Source organism: Lycium barbarum, chromosome 4 (assembly GCF_019175385.1).
Source record: "Lycium barbarum isolate Lr01 chromosome 4, ASM1917538v2, whole genome shotgun sequence".
NCBI classification, from domain to species: domain Eukaryota; kingdom Viridiplantae; phylum Streptophyta; class Magnoliopsida; order Solanales; family Solanaceae; genus Lycium; species Lycium barbarum.
The window spans coordinates 23,735,168-23,755,955 of record NC_083340.1 but is presented as its reverse complement, the minus strand read 5'-3'; the positions used below and the strand labels follow the sequence as shown (position 1 = coordinate 23,755,955).

Below are 20,788 nucleotides of genomic sequence, written 5' to 3'. Positions count from 1 at the left end.
TTTAAAAAGGATAATCGAAGATATTTTGATCTTTTATGTATTTTGTCCGAGGATTGTTAATTTCGGTGGTAGAATCTCATGTTGAAACTCAGTAAAAAATAATTTTAGTAAAACTTATTTAATACACAAATCAACACAATGCATGATAAAATAATTCCGAGTTTCTATTTGCCTTATAGGCTAAACTTGGTCTGATCAAAATCTCCAACGAAATACCAACTCTTTTTGTTTATTTCATATAGAATGTATTAGTTTCAGCTGATGCAAATTCTAGAAGAGGAGTTATAAAATGTACTTAAGTTTTAATAATACTAATAGTACATGACATCACATACTTTTCTTTTTAACATCATTGTATTCTTTACATCCCCAGGACCATGTAAAGAGTAAACCTCTGATTAACCTTGAAAGATGGTTTGGTCATCTTTTGCATCGGCTCCGGATGTATTGGTTTGTAGGTGTGACACTATGGCGAATAAAGATATTTAAAGGGATGAAATAGAACTAAAATCACATAGAAGAAAATTGTATAGAGGAAAACAAAAATAGACCATATTAGTCAGTTGAGAATTTATTTTTAATCATAGTTTACTTTGATCCTGTGTTTTTTAAGAATCTTTTCGTCTTATTAGAGATCCTCATGCCACGAATCTCTAGTACTTTTATTTTTATTTCGTGAAAGATTGGCCTGAGGCAAATTAAAATGGGATAATCAATAAACTTACCCGTATCAAATGTTTACACAAAATCAAGTAATGTAATTCCAAGAAGATACTATGGTATATTAGCAATATCATAAGTTTCCAGTTTAGAAATATGCTAACTACAACACCAACTAGTCTGCAAATTTTAGAAATAGAAGCAGTTTTGCATAAAGAAAGGTATAATTGGAAAACCTTCCTATAGTATAAACTGTAACCCTTCACTGTAGAGTTAGAGCTGAAACCTGTACACACAATCTCCAACGTAAAACAAGAGATTTGAATTGCATAAGCATGATTATTGCCACGTGTTCGATCCTCGATTCAAAAACACTTCAAAGTTTGTAAAAGTGCACGATTAAGGCAAAGAATATAACTTTCATAATTTGAACTTGCATTGTCAAGTACATAGATATTCTTTTGTCTGGATGATCTCATACTAATAGATACACTTGCAATGGCATGAATTAAGTGAAAATCTGTTAGTTAATCAGTGGTTTACCTATTTCCGACTGACTAGTAGATCCAGTCTCAACAAGTCTGGAAATTTCCTGTGGCACTGGAATGTTAAGCTCAGAACATATCAAGTGTATTATCTTCGCCGTCACAGTTCCAAATGACATCTTATTAAGAGTTACTGCCATTGCAAACTTATGCTCGATGTTACAAAAACCAGTAGATCCACCGATACCTGAATGCCCGAAGCCAATAAGTTCCCCATTTGTTGAGTAACTCCTTTTAAATCCAAGCCCAAACATCCCATTGGGATAGGTCAAGTTTTCATATTCTCCAACTCCCACGAAAGCATCATGAACTCTTGGGTTATGGAAGAGTTTGATATTCCGGTTATCATTTGAAATATCGCCATTGCTGCAGCTATGGTCAGTGGGAACCTGGATGTAAACATTACCTTCACCATCACGTCCATAACCATTCTCAATGGATAAATTGCTATCTTGAGTCAGTCCAGGACCATCTAAACAAGTTCTCTTTCGAGATTTTTGCTTCTTAACAGTCTGCTGAGAAGGGAACTTCGGAATGTGTGGGTGGCTTCCTAAGGTTGGCATGGAAGAATAATGTGGTGGAGGAACTCTCCCACCCTCAGCGAGTGCAGCGTAATAGCGGGCTAGGGCACGGGCCGAGCAGTGTCCATTGGCAGCAGGTATAATAGCACGGCGAGCATAGAGTGAGTTAAATATTGCAGGTAAAGTAGTTGCAAGTTGAGCCATCTGCTGCGGCTGGAATGTGGTTGGAAGGTCTGAACGGTTGCCAACATTTGACAACTTGGTGAGATCGCTCATATCTATTGTAAGTGTTGCAAGTCGAGATTCCACACCTGCAATAGGGAATTTTAGGTGTCAACTGTCAAATCGTTTAATAGAGTGAGGGAAAGAGGGAGAGGGAGAGAGCGCTATGCTTAAAGAGAGATGCCTATGCTTATAGCTAGAAAGAGATTGATTAAACCATGCTATACAACAAAACCCTTCAGGATCTTTCTACCCATCCCCGCCCTCAAGGAAGGCGATTGCACATGCTGAGCAGGGATCTGAATATGCAGCACATTGGAATTAAGATTTTCCTAAAACTATATCTTCTTATATCAGAAAAGCACGTCTGAGTGGTCTGATTGTTTAAATGTTTAGAATCCTTAAAATTGTGTAACTAGAAATAGGAATAACTTATTTTTTGATGATTACTTTCATTTACTATTAAGGATTACTTGTAAACACTACTTAAACCTCAACATGCTCGAGGAAATAATCAAGAAACCCATTCCCCAGCATCTCTTCTTTTCTCATCTTTACAGTATAATTCAAGTTCAAGATCTGTGCACGTTTCTAGTCAATTTTTGGTGTACCCATGAGATTCTTGTTAATATAGATGGCTGTGAGTTGATTGTAGATGGTGTAGGCTTTCTACTACATATACACAACTTGCATACATTAGCTTTAATCTCACAACATTATAAAGTTATTACTTATTACCTCATCTGGAAAATGAAACTTCTCTACTGAGAGAGAAGCTTAGGACTGGTAGAAATAAACTCAGATGACAAGGTGGAGGGAGGACCAAAATCTAGTCTAATACCAATCATGCTAATAATGATTATTAGGGGTGTGTCTAAGACCTTTACACTCTGTTTGTTTACACAAAGATGAGTCCAACGGTTAGGGAGAGATCATTATCTTACTCGTCGTGGTGCTGGTTGATGCACATCACTCACGGAAAAAAAGGAAGACTCAAACAGATGTACAGTTACCCAGAGATGCGCAGCAATAATATTTCCTTCTCCTGAAGGTTGCAGGTCAATGCACACAGCGAGTGGTTTCTCACAGTTCTGGTACCATGTGCAGACAAACAAGGTGAAGAAATAAGGAATGCAAGACTAATGTCATACGTCGAAGTTCTTTCATGGTCACACTTTACAATGTATCATCACTATTATCATTATTATTATTATCATTATTGTCATGTTACTATAACTGCCTTTTCTGAGCCGGATGGGGTTGGATATTTTGAAAATTTAGTTATCAGATTCATATGCTGGACTAATGGGTACTGGAAGGTGCGCAATTGGCCAGTGACACCTCTAGTCTTGAGGGCAGCTTATTTCCTCATAAAAAATAAGCTTGACCCTCAAAACTTGATGTGGTTACTGGCCAATTGTGCACCTTCAAGTACCCATAAGTCCAGCATGCTAAGACCATCAATACTTCAACTGCTGCATATAAACATGGAAACTTATTTTAGATCTTAGAATTAGATTAGGACGTTGTGATAATGTAGAACGTGGATAAAAGCAGTCTAAACGTTCATTGTTCGAAGTATTACCTACGGAATACATTACGTCCCATGTGGTTAGATTAGTTATCAATTGACGAGGAGCCTAAAAGCTATGACATATTGTTTTCTAAAATGTCAATCAGCATATAGCTAAAGAGATTCAATAAGCAAAAATAACTCAATTAATAGCAAAGAGCAGCAGCAGGAATAAGGAAATGCTAAAAAGTAGACACTGATCATGCCTGGAGGAATTCCAACATAGAGCTCGCCATCAATCTTTAAAGGGCGAACAAAAGCTTCTTCTAGGAGCTCTTGAAATCTTCTTCCGGATGCTCGCTGTATTGAAATGAAAATAGATAAATGCCTCAAAGCATTCAAAGCATGTCAAGATTTTAAAATATACTAGTAGCTACATGTTTCTGTACAGATGCTCCACTACAAGATTTCATTTTAAATTAAAAATGAAAATGAAATTAAACTCAAGTACAATTAAATTTAGCTTTGAACACTTCAGCTGATTTTAGGGGTCATGACACAAAGTGATGAGAGAACCATTGCAGTCATAAATTTTGATCAGAAAATATGAAATGCAACATTACCTCAATAATGCCACCACATAACCAGCCAAAAGACAAATAATGGTACAGCTGATCATGACCTGGTGCAGTTTCTGGAGCAGACATGGCAATTCGCTTTAAACATTCATCCCAATCAGTCATCAAAAAAGGGTCTTCTTGGTTAATATCAGCCATAGCGTTATGTAAGCCGGAGGTATGGTTAAGAACATGATGAACCTGCCAAAAATTAAAAAGATAAAGTAACAAGAACTCAAACTGACCTAGTTGAAATGCAAAACAATAAATAACTAGGACTAAGAAATTGATATTCTCAATTCTTGGTGTTGCTTTCTGCCAGTAAATTTGAATATTTTCTGAAAAAAGAATGAAGTTAAAAATTAACAGTGTTAACTTTATCATATTTTCTTCTCTGATCATCCACTCACTAAGAGGGGTCAGAAACAAGATTATAGCAAAAACAAAAATTCTAAAGAGGTATATATCAGATCTTCATATACCTTTATTTGGTCTTTTCCATTTGATCCAAATTCGGGCCATATATTTGCAATATTGTCCTCAAGCTTCAGCTTTCTGTTAAGACAATGTTCTCATTGGTTAATTGCAAAAGCTAAAATTTTGTATCATAAATAAAGCTAGAGCACAGAATGTCTCACAAACATGGGTACCTCTTAAAACTTCAAAATGGGCAAGACACGTTACAGGAAAAAGTAGAGCTACAAGACGAGTATAGAAACGACCAAAACTATTATAAGATAAATCAAAGATACATCTACCTTGAAGCTCTTAAAGTTTGAATCAGCATTTTTGAAATGGAAGTATATTTGTACATATTTACACTTAGTAATATAATTCATAGTTTCCAAAAAAAAAAAATGGAAGTATAAACAAAGGTGTTTCCATCCCAAGCAACGCGAGGTGCATACCTTCTAAATTTTGATTTACCAGGAACCTTCTAATGTAAGGGCATATCAATTAATAAACTCACAGTGATGAGCAAGTATGAAGAAATAGTGACATGTCTCAATTGAAGGCAAGCCTTAAAAAAGAATTAACTTTCTTGGTAAGTGAAAAAAATTAAAGAGGTAAAAAGAACTTTGAGACATTTAATGGTCCTCGCAATATCTTTCTAGGTCTGATCAATATTTCTCTCAAACTATCTCATTAAAGAAAAATAAGTAAAAGAATAAAACATAGAGCAGAACTCTATTGCTATTTCCATATGGTCGCCTCTTCTGCACGGGATACTCCAAGATTGGAATACATGAACAGTTTACAATGGCTTAACAATTACCAAGGAATAAATCATGTGGATGATGCATAATTTAAGATTCAGCATATCCTAATTAAAGATGGGAATATTACAAAAAAAACATGTAATAAGTACAGGAAAAAATTCTATTAATACCAAAGGGGCAAGATGATAGAGAGCACAAGCACAGAGATTAATGGTAGATACTTTACATCCTAATAGCATCAGAAGAGGTCCGAAAACTAATCGGTCAATATCTGAAAAAAGTAATTAAATAATAGATCGCATTATGTTTAAAGTAAGTTATTTTATTTTTCACCATAGCAGGTTGATGCAGTAAATGCCTTTATTTATTTATTATTATTAGAGAAAAATAGAGGACTCTTTTCTTCATTGGTTTAAACGATTTAGAAACCTGTGTATTTCATAGCGAGAGGACAGAAAATTAGGACATCCAGAGTAGATATTGAAATTATTGCTAGCATCACATACCCATTATCAACCAGCCAGTGCACCAGTCCAGCACAGATTCCCTTTGTTACTGAAAAAACAGAAAATAAGCTATCGGGTTGGACTGGTCGAGGATCATATTTTCCAAGTACCCCAGCAGCAGTATCAATGATCACTTCTCCATCTTTGTAGGCACATACCTTGAATACACAACAAATAATGAGCAAGCCTGGATCAGTGAGAACCAGGAATGAATCGCCAAATATATAGACCAATTTAATTGGAGACACATTTTCTATATTAGAACATTTGGCAGCAGTGTGACTAATTCCTGCAGCTAGGATCAGTAAATCACTTCATTAAAGGAGATATGAAAAACAACAGCCTATTCTAAGTTGATAAGTCCCAATCTAATATCAGAAACCCATAATGAAACATTGAATAAGAACCTAAAAAGAAAGAAGAGTTGAGTATATATCCGATTAAAAGCACAAGAGTTTGACAAAATTATCCATTCCTATTCACTAAAAGAACTTATGAGATCAATTCAGCAACTGCAATGACTAACTTATGCCCTTTCTATCTGAAGCATCCACATGGCTCACACAGACATTTCCAGTGCTCTTTTCACTTAACCTCAGGATTGTAAAATGTCTGGTTGATATTCACAGTAACTGACTGCTCCATCTTCTGTATTTATTTTGTGCTTTCTTTTCGTTTCAAGGTACATCTTACCTATACGCCAACCCACAATTGAAAAGGTAGTCTACACACTATACTAAATTTTATTCTCGTTGATTGAGTGTTCAATATAAGACTCAAGACCAAAGACCTTTTACTTTTTTGCTGCGGCAAGAAATTGTATCCTACAGGCCAGAGGGGGTTCAAAATATGAAAAGCTAAACACACGAAGAAGCCAAAGGGGGTTCATTGCCTACTATATATACATAAGAAATAAATTTAACCATGTAGAAACGGTGTAATTTTCCGCCGAAGGGAACCCCCTTGGCCCTTCCCCCCTCCGCCCAGCACCAATAGTGTTGGCTGCCCCTGCAAGGAAGAGTTGCGTACGAAGCCATTGGGAAGGGAAGCAAGGTTGGTAGGATAATCAGACTGCAAAAGACATGGTAATTACGAGTATGTACCTGGATTCCAAGTATTTTCTCAGCATTCCCAAGCTCAACCAAAAGCTGCCGTAGCTTGGCTTCAACATCAGAATGAATTGAGGTGTCATAGATCCATCGTGGATTCAAGGCTGGCCCTCTATTTAAGTTGCTATACAAGTTGGCAAATAAATACTTAAGGAGAAATGCATCCGCTGATATGTGTAAAATAAGAACAAAACAGAGCTAACCTTTGGAGCACAGATTCAGCAAAAGGTCTCATGATATCCATATAGACTATGCGGACATTCATTGTTGCAGAAAGCCCTGAGAATCACCGACAACCATTGAGTCAGTTGGCCACACTTAGATGATACAAAGAGGAGATATAAGAGCACATTCATCACAAACCTCTAAGAAGATTGAGAACCCTCCCAAATATAACAATATCACTAGGAAAAGCATCAACCTGGAGACAAAAATTTCAGCCGCTTCAGAATCATCGAAACAGTGGTTGAAAATTCACAAAGTCAACAGTGATCAAAAAAAGTTATTAGCTTACAGGATTAAAGCGTTTCACTTCCTTCTCATTCAGTTTCATCTTTTCTTGTATAACCTTGAGATTTTTTGACCTTTGCTCAGATAACATTTTCATACTTTCCTTCATCAAATTGAGAGATAAGTCAGACGAGGGAAATTGGATAGACATAACCCAACAAAGAAGAGCAAGCTTACAAGAGCTTCACTGGCAGGCGTGGCAGAACGGAAGAACACAGAGGTAACTTCCATAGCCTGTTCCGGTACGTCAAGGCGAAACTTGAGTCCCATCTCTGCAAATGCAGCCAAAAGTGCTACATGGTCCCCCTGCAAGAAGTGGTATCTCAATTTTTAAATGGCAAATTGGTAGAGAAACAATAACAATATTTTGTTGACTGTATGAAAACAGAAGCATAAATTTTTCATTGGAATAGGAGGGCAAACAGGTCTTCAACAAGATATTACATCTAAGTGTATGAGAATAACAACAAGATGAGAAAACAGAATATATGATTGGATGATGTTTAATATATGCTTTATTCTTATAACTTTGTCCTGCAAGAGGGAAGATTATTAAACGTGAATACAACTAAGTAACGGGGCTTATTCTCACACAAAAAAAAAAACAAAAAAAAAAAAAGTAACGGGGCTTATTGACCTATTAGCTGGATTTTAGCACTCTGTACAATATAAATCAAACTATCACACAGATGGAAAGGTTTTATCCTTTTCTGATACCAGAATATCAGCAAGGGTAGAGGAAATAGGAGGCCTGCCTGGAAAATAGAATGAACGTTACTAAAAAGTTGACTGTTGACACTTGATAAAAGGTTAACTGTTGACACACAGGTCTGATACACAAGTATAGTGCTTGTGGCGCTATGGCATGGTTGGACTAAAGAGTTAATGTTATTAGATACTTGTCATGGTATATCAGAATAATACTACTCAACCAGTTAACTACTGTTAGCGCTCGCTTTATTCCCCCCCACATGAAAAAGATCGTGGCACAGAAGTTTGCATTAGGAATAAAACTCTTCATATTAATACAACATTTGGATACCAATTTCGTTTTCCATATAAACAAAACTTGCAGAACTTATAGGGGAATTTTGTGCATTATTCAATGCAGGATAAAATTTGGCATAAGAATACGTTTATAAACAATAGATAGATAAGAGCACCTAAAATGATCTAAAGAGATAACCTTAAGTAATGCACACCTTTTTCGTAAACCCACAAAAAAAAAAAAAAAAAAAAAAGAAAGATGAAAATTTTTTATACTTGTGATTTGAAGTTTTTTAAACTAAAACCGGTACATGTATACTAAATAGTAAAACAAATTCTTAACATTTGTATTGCAATCCCTGCATAATAATTTTTACCCTAGTAGTGATCGCATGATTGTTCTTAAATTATTATCCACATAACCAACATATATTACACGTATAGGGCCTCGATGACATGCGTGCATCAATAAATTCATAAATCCATTGAACACATCATTACATGTATACGAGTCAATGTTAAAGGAACTGGACAAACCTCAGCAGCTGCCAGAAACATTTTCGCAAGAGCTTGCTTCAAGGAGCTTGATAGTAGCTTTGTGAGCCCAAAATCCAGCAAAATTGGGCGATGAGGTGGTTCCTTGCTCACCAGAAAATTTCCTATTTTTGACAACCCAAGAGAATATTCAACAGAGTGAAACGCTATTAAAGTTGGAAACATGTATTAAGCATAATTAGCAGCAACAAATGTTGTAGCCTTTGTAGAATCATAGTGCGGAACAAAAACAAAAAGCATGTCTTGACAGGCAGCATATCAACAAAAATACGTCAGACATGTTAAAATAATTAATGTGAACACAGTAACTCACCCATAGTCACTAAAAAGGAATGGAGGTGTACCTGGATGAGGGTCTCCATTAAAAAATCCATCAACATAAATTTGGTGTGCATATGCACGTGTAATTTCTTCGACAAGTTTCTGCTTGTCTACTCCCAAAGCTTGAAGTGACTCAGTGTCATTCAGACGAACACCGTCCATATACTCAAGTATGAGAACCTTTTCAGTAGACTGCAATTTCAAGCATCCAATATAAGAATGTATTGCATGGAGAAAAGCAACACTCGTTTGTTTTAAAGTATAGTTGTCTACAAAATTTGCATTTCTGGTATAAGAGCTGTTTGCTAGTGTCCAGCTCAACTTTTGGAATTCTTGGATTCTCTGATGAAGTAATATAGCAAGGAGACTGCTCTCAGACTTTTGTAATTTATGCAAGTACCAGCTTGGTACCGTTATATCAATAAAACTACCTTCCCTTATCATAAAAAAAGAATGTTATTGGAAAAAGGAATGGAGATATCTCAGAATACATGGACAGAAGTAACGGATGAGAGATCCAAGCGATTGAAGCCTACAACTTTGCCTACACCTTTCTGAAGTATTCCATAAACTAATACTCCCTCCGGTGCAAAAAGAGTGTCCACTTAGCCATTTGCACACCCCTTAAGAAAATACTAACTCCTAGGCAAAAATAGTTAATTTGACTAAAATATCCCTAATTAAATAGGTATAAGGACTTGGTCACTTTACACTTAATAAGGGAAAATCTGGAAAAGTAAGGTTAATTGTTTCTTGATTTGGTAAGTGGACACTCTTTTTGAACCAAAAAATAAAGGCTAAGTGGACGCTCTTTTTGATCTGGAGGGAGCAATAAATATACTATTTCAGCATCTTTTTTTTTTTTTGGTGAAAAGATAAGTAAGCATTATATTATAAAATGAAGCAACCCGGCACTAAGAAAGTTCAAAAGAAAGTACACTGTCTAGGAATCCCTCATAACAACAACAGCAGCAGCATACCCAGTATATTCCCACATGGTGGGGTCTGGGGAGGGTAGAGTGTACGCAGACCTTACCCCTACCTTGGGAGGTAGCAATCCCTCATAAATCATAACAAATAAATAAAAAAAAGCGGATTCCACTGTACAAGAACCTATTCAAAACCAATTTCAGCATCTTTAGGACATGTAAACCACAAATATATAGGTGAGACCCATCACACATCCCCTCATTGTCCAACATAAAGTTATCCCTTTTGTATATAACCAAAGGGATCGAGTGGACCCCTGTGAAAGAAAAAGGAAAAAGGAAAAAAATATTTTATTTAAATATACAAAGGAGATGCACGGAGGCCCCAGTGTGGAGGTGTGAGAGGTTGGCTATGGATGGTTTCAAGAATGGTAGAGGTAGGCCGAAGAAGAATTGGGGATAAGTGAATAGACAGGACATGGCGCAATTGCAGCTTACCGAGGACATACCTTAGATGGGAGGTTGTGGAGGACGCGGATTAGGGTAGAAGGTTAGTAGGTAGTAGAGTGTTGTCTCGTGTACCCTTCCATACTAGTAGGCGTAGTATTATCTTTGTACTTTCTTGCCCTTCGATTTTCTGTTACTATCTGTTGTTTACTGTATTAGTTTGCTGCAATTACTGTTCCTTTTCTTTGTAATGCTTATTTATAGTATTCTGCCATGACCTTTTACTTTTATCAACTCTTGTCTGCCTTTTTTGTCATGTTTTCTCTTGAGCCGAGGGTCTTTTGGAAACAACCTCCCTACCTTCCCAAGGTAGGGTTAAGGTCTGCGTACACTCTACCCTCCCCAAACCCCACTTGTGGGATTATATTGGGTATGTTGTTGTTGTTCTTGTTGTTGAACACTTAAACTAACTGAAAAAAGTATTTCTTTTAAATACTAATTAAAAAGTAATTAAATCAACAGATTTTTTACTCTTAAACAAATTGTAAAGGGTATTTATATTAAAACAATATCGAATAAACTGATTTTTTTTTAACTATAAAACAAACTGGAAAAAAAATCAGAAATCTTCATAAAGACCCAGCAATGGCAGCAGTCAGCACAGAAGAAGACGCAACCACAACAGCAAGACCAAGAAGAAAAAGGAGGAGGAAGAAGAAGAAGACAGCAGCAAGAACTTTTTTTGTCTAAAAATGTCAGTTCCTTTCTTTTCTTGTGAAAATGCGCTTTGAAAACAAGAAAGCATCGCTTTAGGGCTTCGTTGCCTCTTCAACCTCGCCTCGCCTCACACTGACGAAGCTTTATACCCTCGAAACGCTCGTTTTTCACAACACTGGATGCGATGATGACTAGAATTCACCAAGAACCTTTGCAAGATCCTTACAAATATAAATACTACGCCTCAGTCCCAAACAAGTTGGTAAAGTCCATCCTAACCTTGGTGAAGTCCCTCTGACTGTTAAGAGACATATTTTCTGCTAGGATAGATTTTAAATAACAACTCTCTACATGTTAATATATAGTATTAACTATTTAAGGAAGTGGAGCTCCTCTCCCTAGTAGATCTATCAATACCATCAAATCTATAAAGCATTCAAGTAGGAAAAATTACTAAAAACTAGAGCTCCTAAAAAGTAACAAAGTAGTAGCTTAGACAACTTCCAAATACTAGAGAAACGTACTTGAATGACTTCAGGAATTAGTACGTCCACATGATTAGCAGGCTTACTATCATCACATTTTTTGTTACAATGAAGATTTCTTGAGACCTTCTGGGTGTTTTCTGTCAAAACCAGGAAAAATAAAGCTTAACAACCACGATCCTTTCGGTGCTGAAACATTAAGAAAATCAATTTGATTACTTGAAGCATACCAGCCTCCTGATTGAAGTCTAGTTCTTTAGGTGCTTCTTTGCACCATTCATCTATCATGGGGTGGAAATTATATTGCGGTTCCGCCCATGCTATCCAATCAACTATTGACTTGGCATTTTTCAAGTCCTGCAAAAGAACTGGAGTAAATGAAACTAGTCTATCTCAGTACTCTATATTCACACAGCAAAAGAATCTTTGCCTCTAGTATAACAACCTCCAGTATAACTGCTTTTATGCCATCATGCTGGACTTTGACGACAACTTCCTGTCCATCAATCAAGGTTGCACGATGAACTTGAGCTATCTGCGGAAATGTATTGTTGAAAGCAATTAGGATAACTTATGTCTCTTTTAATGAACAAAGGAAAACGTAAAAAGCTAATGTAGCTCGGACCAACTTCATCTATTATACCCCACGTCTATGGGTACTTCTAGTAAATCTGAAAGAAAAAACTACAGATTTTACTGTCCAGGTAGGAAAGCAGTGGCTGAATTACTGCTAAACTGCCTCGTTGGAAATCCTTGTTTCCACTCTGCACCTAGCTTTTTAGTTCAGACACTTACTGAGGCTGTTGCCAGAGGTACTTTGTCAAAATCCAAGAATAGGTCGTCCATGGTCTTCCCCAGCTCTTTTTCTATGGTTTGGCATACCTGGGGAAAAAATTTATTCAATTAGTAACATTTATCTGAGGAATGTTTAGATATTCATACTGCATAAACATAAGTGGAACTTTTGCAGATGATTTTAAGAGCATTAATATAAAGATATACAGTGCTCTAAGAGCAAGGAACTGAAATCAGAAGGAGCCATCTAGATAATTTTCCTGCTAAAACAAATTTGGCATCCCAAATAGAAAAGCAATCTGAATGATATAGGAGATAAGTAGAGAAACAAATATTTAAAGGATCTATAAGGCGCCACCAAAATATATAGCTCAAATGCTTACTGAACACTAAGAGTTCCCTTAGGAGCAAACTAGAGCTATTTCTACTGAGCTACTTTTGACATGGTTCTGTCTAGCAAAGAAAGTTCAAGAGCATTAACTGTCCGTAGTAAGCGGATGATAAACTGGTGCTTTTCGCTCCACTATGGCATACAGGTTTTTCCATAATTTGTGCTTTTCGGTTCCTCTTAAACTTTCACTTAAATAAAATCTGGACGATGGACGACATGCATTTAAGTCATTACAAAGATAAGAAATAAAACCACATGGAGCAGAAGGGTTTTTTTCTTGGTAGGTTGCGGCTAGGGGAGAGGGTTTCTGAAGAAGAGGCTATCTAGGAAAATAAGTTTGAGGTTTTGGATAGGAAGGTATCTTGTAAAAATATGCTAATCAAAGAAAAGAAAAGAAGATAAGAGGAGGAGGAATCATATTCAAATATTAAAACAAGATAATTATTTCAAGAAAGTACTACCGGTGCAAAAGTCCAAGCAGCATAGAATAGATTTCCCTGCTGACTGTTGGTTCTCAAGCTTACTTCAGAGATGCACCACAGTATGAATCGTAAGTAAATGAATTCATGGAAGTTTTTAGCATATCTTTTCACATCGACGTAACCTGAAGTGCTTCGATGATTAATAGCTAACTTGTTCTTTTTGGTCATGTTATAAAAAGCCCAGTTAAAAGATCGACCCTAAATATGATCACACACAGCCCCCAGCCCTCCACTCTTTTACAGTTTTCTCTCTCCTCTCTCTTACCAATTGTACCCTCTCAGGCACACAACAATCAGAACGCATGGGTCAATGTGCAAGCCACTCTTTTTTGTGCAAAAGGTTCTTAAAAGAACCTTCAGGATTTTCTCAATTCTCAACCATAAGAAGATATTATATAATCCTCGTACGAGAACATTTCATGAAACTGCACATCCATAAAACCACCTCAGTCTCAAACATACAAATTATAAAACTGGAAAGCCCCAATAAGAAAGAACCCCTCAAATAGAGTGCAAGGAGAAAACAAATGAATGAGGAAGGAATGCCCGAAAAGAAGGAAAGGAATACAACATTGACTCGCCAAACCCAAATCATAAGTTAAAAGCTCTCTGAATCATCAATGAAAACAGAGAGAGAACTATAAAACTAATACCTACATGCCAAATGCACAAAGATACAAATGATCAATTTCAAATGATTTTAAATGGTTCCTGAAGATGTAGTTTCTCTAGAAGCAAATGACTAAAATATAGAACGGAATCATTAGCAATAGGATTGTTATTGCAAAATACAAATCCATTGTTGAAACTCCATCGACCAAAGTTACCTCTTTTAAAGAGCGGGGAGGAAGAGAGTCTTGTAATTGCTTCAAAAGGCATGTATATGCCTCTGGCAGTACATCAGCACGCGTGGATAGGTATTGTCCAAGTTTCACCCACAAACCTTCTAGCTCTACTATTAAATTAAGAACACGCCTAGCATTGCGTTCATGAGCTTTCTCCCATAGAGAAGCTTTCTTTGACTTGTTCACCCATTTTTCTCTCTGCTGTAAAGCCTTGACGAAAACATCACAAAATAGTGTTCATAAGTTCTTCAGTCTTCTTAGCATAAAGGAATAAGATGAAAACGTTTTCTTTCTTTCATCTTTTAACTTTCAGATATGACACTAAGACTAGTAAGCTAGCAGCAATGCAACATAAAGCATACCTTGTAATCAAAGTAAATGATAAGAGCTACAGCAAAAACTTTCACACGCCTCTTATAGATGTTTCCCCATCCCATTGATTGTAGCTTGGTTGAGAAATGTATTTCTATCTAAGAAGTTATAAATCTGCAAGAAGGGAGACTAAAGAAAGTGTTACTTTGGAAAAAGTACGAGTCCCTATAATCTTGCTAAACCAGCATGAGCAATCGCAGTTAAAGCATCCAAAAGGAATTATGAAGACTTCAGTTCAGAAATAATGGCTCAATGGCAAAATACCAGACTGTAAACAGTTATGAAGACGTCAGTTAAGAAATACTTGTTCAATGGTAAACTTTTTTTTTTTTGATGACATGGGAACCCGCAGCCGCTACCCTTCGGGTGCGCACAGGGTAAACCCAGCTCCTGTGCAATAGCTCGCAAACCACACCGGAGAGGTAACTCGCACTAGGCAAGCCCGGTGCGACGAGCTCGACCCAGAAGGCAAATCCTCTGTTGTCGTAGACAGGGGGTTTCGAACCTGAGACCTCCATTACGAAAGCCCCATGCTCAACCAACTGAGCCACCCTTGCGGGTCTTGTTCAATGGTAAACTAACAGACAATAAGTTACTCTGATGTCTATCAATGTAATGTCAATAGTGGAACGTATATCGAAATATAGCAACCCCTCTCCAACCCATTTTTTTGTGTGTGTGTGTGTGGTGGGGGGGGGGGGGGGGGGGGAGAGAGAAGAAAAAAGAAGAAGCAAGTAGCAGATTGTCAAGCAAACGAATGATCTCCAAAGAATAACGCACATTCCTTACGAATGATCTCCAAAGAATAACGCACATTCCTTTCAATAGGTGTTAACACACATTGTCCACAGTAAAGCAGTAATTGCAAGGTACAATTAGAGTCAAAGAACTATCTGCACAAAAGTAAATGTGTTCTTACAGATATGAGAACAACCATCACGCATGTGCTTCGTCCAATCTATTTTATATGACACTCTTTGCTTTTTAGTCTTTTCCAAAGACTGGATTCTTTATTTTGCAACTCGTTAATCTTAACATTCTCATTTTCCTTTAATGACATACTATTATAGAAAAATGGCAGATAGAACTCACTAGATATTAGGGGTATTTTTGGTGTGTTATGCATATTTAGCTCATGTCAAAGATATTTCTTACTTAGTTTCCATGTCAAGAGAACACATTTGCACACACGCACAAAACCATATTGTTGCTTCTGTAGCCATTGTTGTTAAAAGCTTGCTTAAGGTGTTCTTAAACCCTAAAGTTCGTTGATGCACATAGTGATTGCTTCAATTCGCCTAAGCTGCACTTTAGTGCGAGCAACAAGACGTTAAGGTGTGAGCCTCATTGCCCTCAGGCTCTACGTTAGAAAGAGCAACACCAAACATTAAATACAGTTCAATGTGTGAATAGGACGCACGTTACTAGTTCGAATCCTACCACTGATAAGGAACCTAGTATTCAAGTGAGAGCAGGATACAGGGACACGCCCATACTCCTCCGAGTTTCTAACCAGTGGACCAACACTCACAAGGAATTTTTCGGTTATCAAAAAGGATCAATATAGCTGGAAAGTTGGTATATCAATTGTTATGAAAGCATCATTAATAAATATGCCAATGAGTAGGAACAAAATTTAGGAGATTAAAAACTTAAAATTGGGCCATTGCATTCAAAACATAAATTTAAATGGTTTTCGAAATTAATTTATTACTTTTGCTTCATTGATTTCATTTCACCTCCAGTTATTTCAATTTCTTCATCCATATAGTTATTCTTTTGCATTACCTATATTGTTTTTAGACTTCTCCTTATTTGTGTCATTAACTAAAACGAGTGCTTTAGTTGTACCTTCTGCTAAGAACCCCAACCAGCCGCTTTGCATTTGACAACACTTTTTTATAATAGTATATATTTTCATATTAATATATTGGGAAAAGACCCTGCATACATAGTGTAAACAAGAAACAAATAAACCTACAAGCGGACATAAACCAGCCAATCATCAATACTTATTGGGACAATATTGCCATATCGTATGTACTCCCAACTCACTGAACAAAAAAAAATCCTATCTACTTCAAAAATATACAAATAACAATGATTATCCAGTAACATCTATATAAGAGTTCCCGATTTCTTCAAATATTCTTCTATCTATCTCCTTCCACATTGTTCACATGAGCACTAAAGGAACGACCTCACATGCTTTATTTATTCTGCTCTTTTCCTTTTCTTCTTGGTAAGGGCTTCATTTCTATGCCTTTCCTGCCACAGCAGTAGCTTATGTACGAACTATACTACTGCTTAACTGATCTCATTCATTTCCCTCATTTTCTCTAATTTGATTATGGTAATTACTTATGTACAGGTCATATATAAGCACTTCCAAAGTTTGTAACAAGTCCCCACAGTGATTTGAGAAAAGAGAAATTACATTCTCTTAGCCTCATTCAAGGGAAAATGCTGCTGAGAATAGAGAAATATATGCTAATGATATCTTTGATTATGCTAAGCATGACATTGACACTGAAATTTGTATCGTACTTTTGTATTTCTCTGTATTTTCTACTACCCCCCTCCTCTTAAACAGCCTATGAACTAATAATTGTAGAACTCAAAATGAACAATGCAGTTTCCATCTGTCCAGGCCTAGGTGGATAGAATTACCCGGGACCTGTGCTGATAGGAAGTAGCAAGTACCACATGGAATTAGTCGATAGTCGAGGTGCGCGCAAGCTGGCCTAGACACCACCGTTATCAATAAAAACGAACAATTGCAGCATCCAAGTTCTCATAAGTCAGAAAAGTTTAGGTAGATTGATGTAGAATGAACAATTATAGTATGAAAAATTTGTACAATATGCTTAAGCAGTCACAAGTACTAAGTTAACATTCACTAGACCATGCAAGTTGTGTCCTTTGCTTTCAAACCACAAGAAGGGCATGAAGCAATGCTACGAACCTCGACGCTTACTTGATGAAACAACCAAATTTCACAATAAACATCAATATCAACAAAACAGAACATGAAAAAAAAAAAAAAACATAATCTAAGCTTTCCAGTAAAATACCACATTATAAGTGAAATAACTAACCAGAATTATGAGGATTAGCCAGCCAACCATTTCCTATACTATATCTACTGCATTCTTGCATAGAATTATAAAATGAAGTGGAACAAAGCCAATTACTTTGACAAACACAAAATCCCACCTGGGAAATGAATAATCCAAATCAAAAACAAAAAACTCAATTTTCATATGATAAGAGCAACAGTAATTATCAAGAATCTTAACATACAAATATAAGGGAAAAAAAAAAAACATAAGAGAACATACAAAGTTGTAAGAAAAACCTGGTTAAGATCGAAAGAGAGTTTAGATTAAAAAAACAAGAATTTTGGGGAAAAATGAAAGCTGGATATGAAGAGCACGTGTCAATAAGGAAAAGACGGACCGACTTACGAGTTCGACGTCGTTTTGAAGAAATTTAATGTCCCAATATAAGCTTCACTTACGGTTAACGCTATTTGGTTCCCACTTGTTTATGAGAGTGATGTGTATTAAAAAAAAACTTTTTTGTTTTAAAGCATACGTAACTGCTTTTCAAAATCGACCGGCCCCTTTAGAAATACTATGTCTTCACATTTCTAAAATGGCACGTTTATTTGAAGTATACTTTTTTTTTTTTTTTTTCGCTTGGTCGAGGTTTGTTTGAAGTATACCCACATACTAGACGGCTTATGCTCGTGCTGCGTACGGGCCCAACACTTTAGATTATAGTGCATCTATGTGTATGTAGTTATCTTTAAATAGTGATTATATATATAGAGAGAGAGAGTATATGTTATGTTTAAAACATGATTAATATAACATTGTAGTTTGTGCTCCGTATCTAAAATTTTATTATATTAATGTTTGCTACGAATACAAAATCGACAAATTTATTAATATTTTTTAAAAGAGAAGACTTGTTGTAGAAATTGATTTTCTATCTAAACGAAGAAATACTATATTTTAATTATTGGTAAATATTCTCGGTTTAGCTCATTTTACTTGTCATGTTGTCTTTTGCATTAAATTCTATCTTATTTTAAAACATAAATATTTTAAGTATATTTAGTGAACATAATAACTAGATTTTGTCAATATGGGATACTATGTTCAAAACACGATTAATATAACATTGTAGTTTGTGCTCCGTATTTAAAACTTTATTATATTAGTGTTTGCTACGAATACGCATGGTGTTTAATATAGGGCCCACATTTTTTTTTAACATTGTTTGTTTTTTAAATATGGGATTCACTTTTTTTTTTCAATATTGCTTGATTTTGTTAATATGGGGTCCACTTTTTTTTCCCGTGAGTTTGGATGTGGTGTGTTCCACTTTTTTTTTAATACTGGATGGTGTTTAATATGGGGCCCACAATGTGGGATTCATTTTTTTTTTTATATATATTGCTTGATTTTGTCAATGTGAGATACTATGTTCAAAAAACGATTAATATAACATTGTAATTTGTGCTCTGTATTTAAAACTTTATTATATTAGTGTTTGCTACAAATACGCACGGTATTTAATATGGGGCCCACAATTTCTTTTTTTTTAACATTGCTTGATTTTGTTAATATGGGGTTCACTTTTTTTTTCCCGTGAGTTTGGATGTAGTGGGTTCCCATTTGTTTTTTTAATACTGGATGGTGTTCAATATGAGGCCCACATTTTTTTTTAATATTAGTTGTTGTTTAATATATATAGGGCCCATAATTTTTTTTTACAATTTTTTTTTAATGGGCCTGTTTAATATGGGGCCCGATTTTATATATATATATATATACTATGTTCAAAACACGATTGATATAACATTGTAATTTGTGCTCCGTATCTAAAACTTTATTATGTTAGTGTTTGCTAAGAATACAAAGTCTGCACTTTTTTTTTTGACATTGTTTATTTTTTTAATATGGGATTCATTTTTTTTATATATATATTGTTTGATTTTGTCAATATGGGATACTATGTCCAAAACACGATTAATATAACACTGTAGTTTGTGCTCCGTATTTAAAACTTTATTATATTAGTGTTTGCTAGGAATACGCACGGTATTTAATATGGGGCCCATAATTTTTTTAACATTGTTTTTTTTTTTAATATGGGATTCACTTTTTTTTTTAATATTACATGATTTTGTTAATATGGGGTTCACTTTTTTTTTCCGTGAGTTTGGATGTGGTGGGTTCCACCTTTTTTTTTAATACTGGATGGTGTTTAATATGGGGCTCACATTTTTTTTAATATTAGTTGTTGTTTAATATATATGGGGCTCACAATTTTTTTTTTTCAATTTTGTTTTTTTATGGGCCTGTTTAATATGGGGCCCAATTTTATTTTTTATATGTACTATGTTCAAAACACGATTGATATAACATTGTAATTTGTGCTCCGTATCTAAAACTTTATTATATTAGTGTTTGCTACGAATGCGCATGGTGTTTAATATGGGGCCCACTTTTTTTTTTACATTGTTTATTTTTTAAATATGGGATTCACTTTTTTTTTATAATACTAGTTGGTATTTAATATGGGGCCCACAATTTTTTTAAAATATTAGTTGTTGTTTAATATATATGGGATCCATAATTTTTTTTTTTTTTAGGGCCTGTTTAATATAGGGCCCATTAAAAAAATAATGGGGCCCATCAACGGACGACGAAGAGGGATGACCAAACTCCCTCTTCTAAGTAGTAGTAAAGTAAAGTAAAGTAATAATGTTCTTCGAGGTGTTGCGTTAAGTACCACTGTTTTCAAATATTGTTTTTATCTCGTTTATTGTGTTCCCATCAAGTCACTGTTGTTCTTCCCTAGAAAACACTTTCTCCGTTCATTTTTACTTGTCCAGTATTCTAAAAATAATTTTTTACTTTTACTTATCACTTTTAGCGTATCAAGATAAGACAATTTTTTTTTCTGTTTTACCCTTAGTATTAATTACTCACTTCAAATCCAATAAAAATATGCACCAATTAATAT

The 20,788-nt window shown here is 35.5% G+C and overlaps 1 protein-coding gene across 7 annotated transcripts; it reads right to left on the bottom strand.

The window, feature by feature from the left end:
- Window positions 1-1,059: 1,059 nt before the first annotated feature.
- Window positions 1,060-18,235, bottom strand: LOC132635578 (uncharacterized). Of its 7 annotated transcripts, none has more exons than XM_060352023.1 (19): window positions 18,217-18,235; window positions 14,740-14,863; window positions 14,360-14,587; window positions 12,660-12,746; window positions 12,310-12,399; window positions 12,095-12,221; window positions 11,904-12,004; window positions 9,310-9,478; window positions 8,948-9,069; window positions 7,601-7,729; window positions 7,428-7,526; window positions 7,277-7,334; window positions 7,117-7,192; window positions 6,908-7,037; window positions 5,805-5,962; window positions 4,561-4,633; window positions 4,085-4,279; window positions 3,728-3,821; window positions 1,060-2,037 (listed from the first exon to the last, which is right to left on the bottom strand). In XM_060352023.1, exons 2-19 carry the CDS (start codon window positions 14,812-14,814, stop codon window positions 1,184-1,186), a joined length of 2,865 nt encoding a protein of 954 aa, XP_060208006.1. In that variant the 5' UTR covers window positions 14,815-14,863; window positions 18,217-18,235; the 3' UTR covers window positions 1,060-1,183. The 7 variants fall into 7 exon arrangements, with proteins under 7 accessions (XP_060208006.1, XP_060208002.1, XP_060208005.1 ...); XM_060352019.1 differs by having other exon boundaries at window positions 14,740-14,878; window positions 18,108-18,217; XM_060352022.1 differs by lacking the exon at window positions 18,217-18,235 and adding an exon at window positions 18,108-18,215.
- Between the last annotated feature and the right edge of the window lie 2,553 nt (window positions 18,236-20,788).

Bases quoted from the DNA above. Each gene is read 5' to 3' on its own strand.
- LOC132635578 (XM_060352023.1), bottom strand. From the start codon at position 14,814: ATGGGATGGGGAAACATCTATAAGAGGCGTGTGAAAGTTTTTGCTGTA. The intron at 12,005-12,094 runs GTATGCTTCAAG...TGGTTTTGACAG, and splicing joins AGACTTCAATCAGGAGGCTG to AAAACACCCAGAAGGTCTCA. The intron at 7,730-8,947 runs GTTTGTCCAGTT...CACTTCTTGCAG, and splicing joins TGTTTCTGGCAGCTGCTGAG to GGGGACCATGTAGCACTTTT.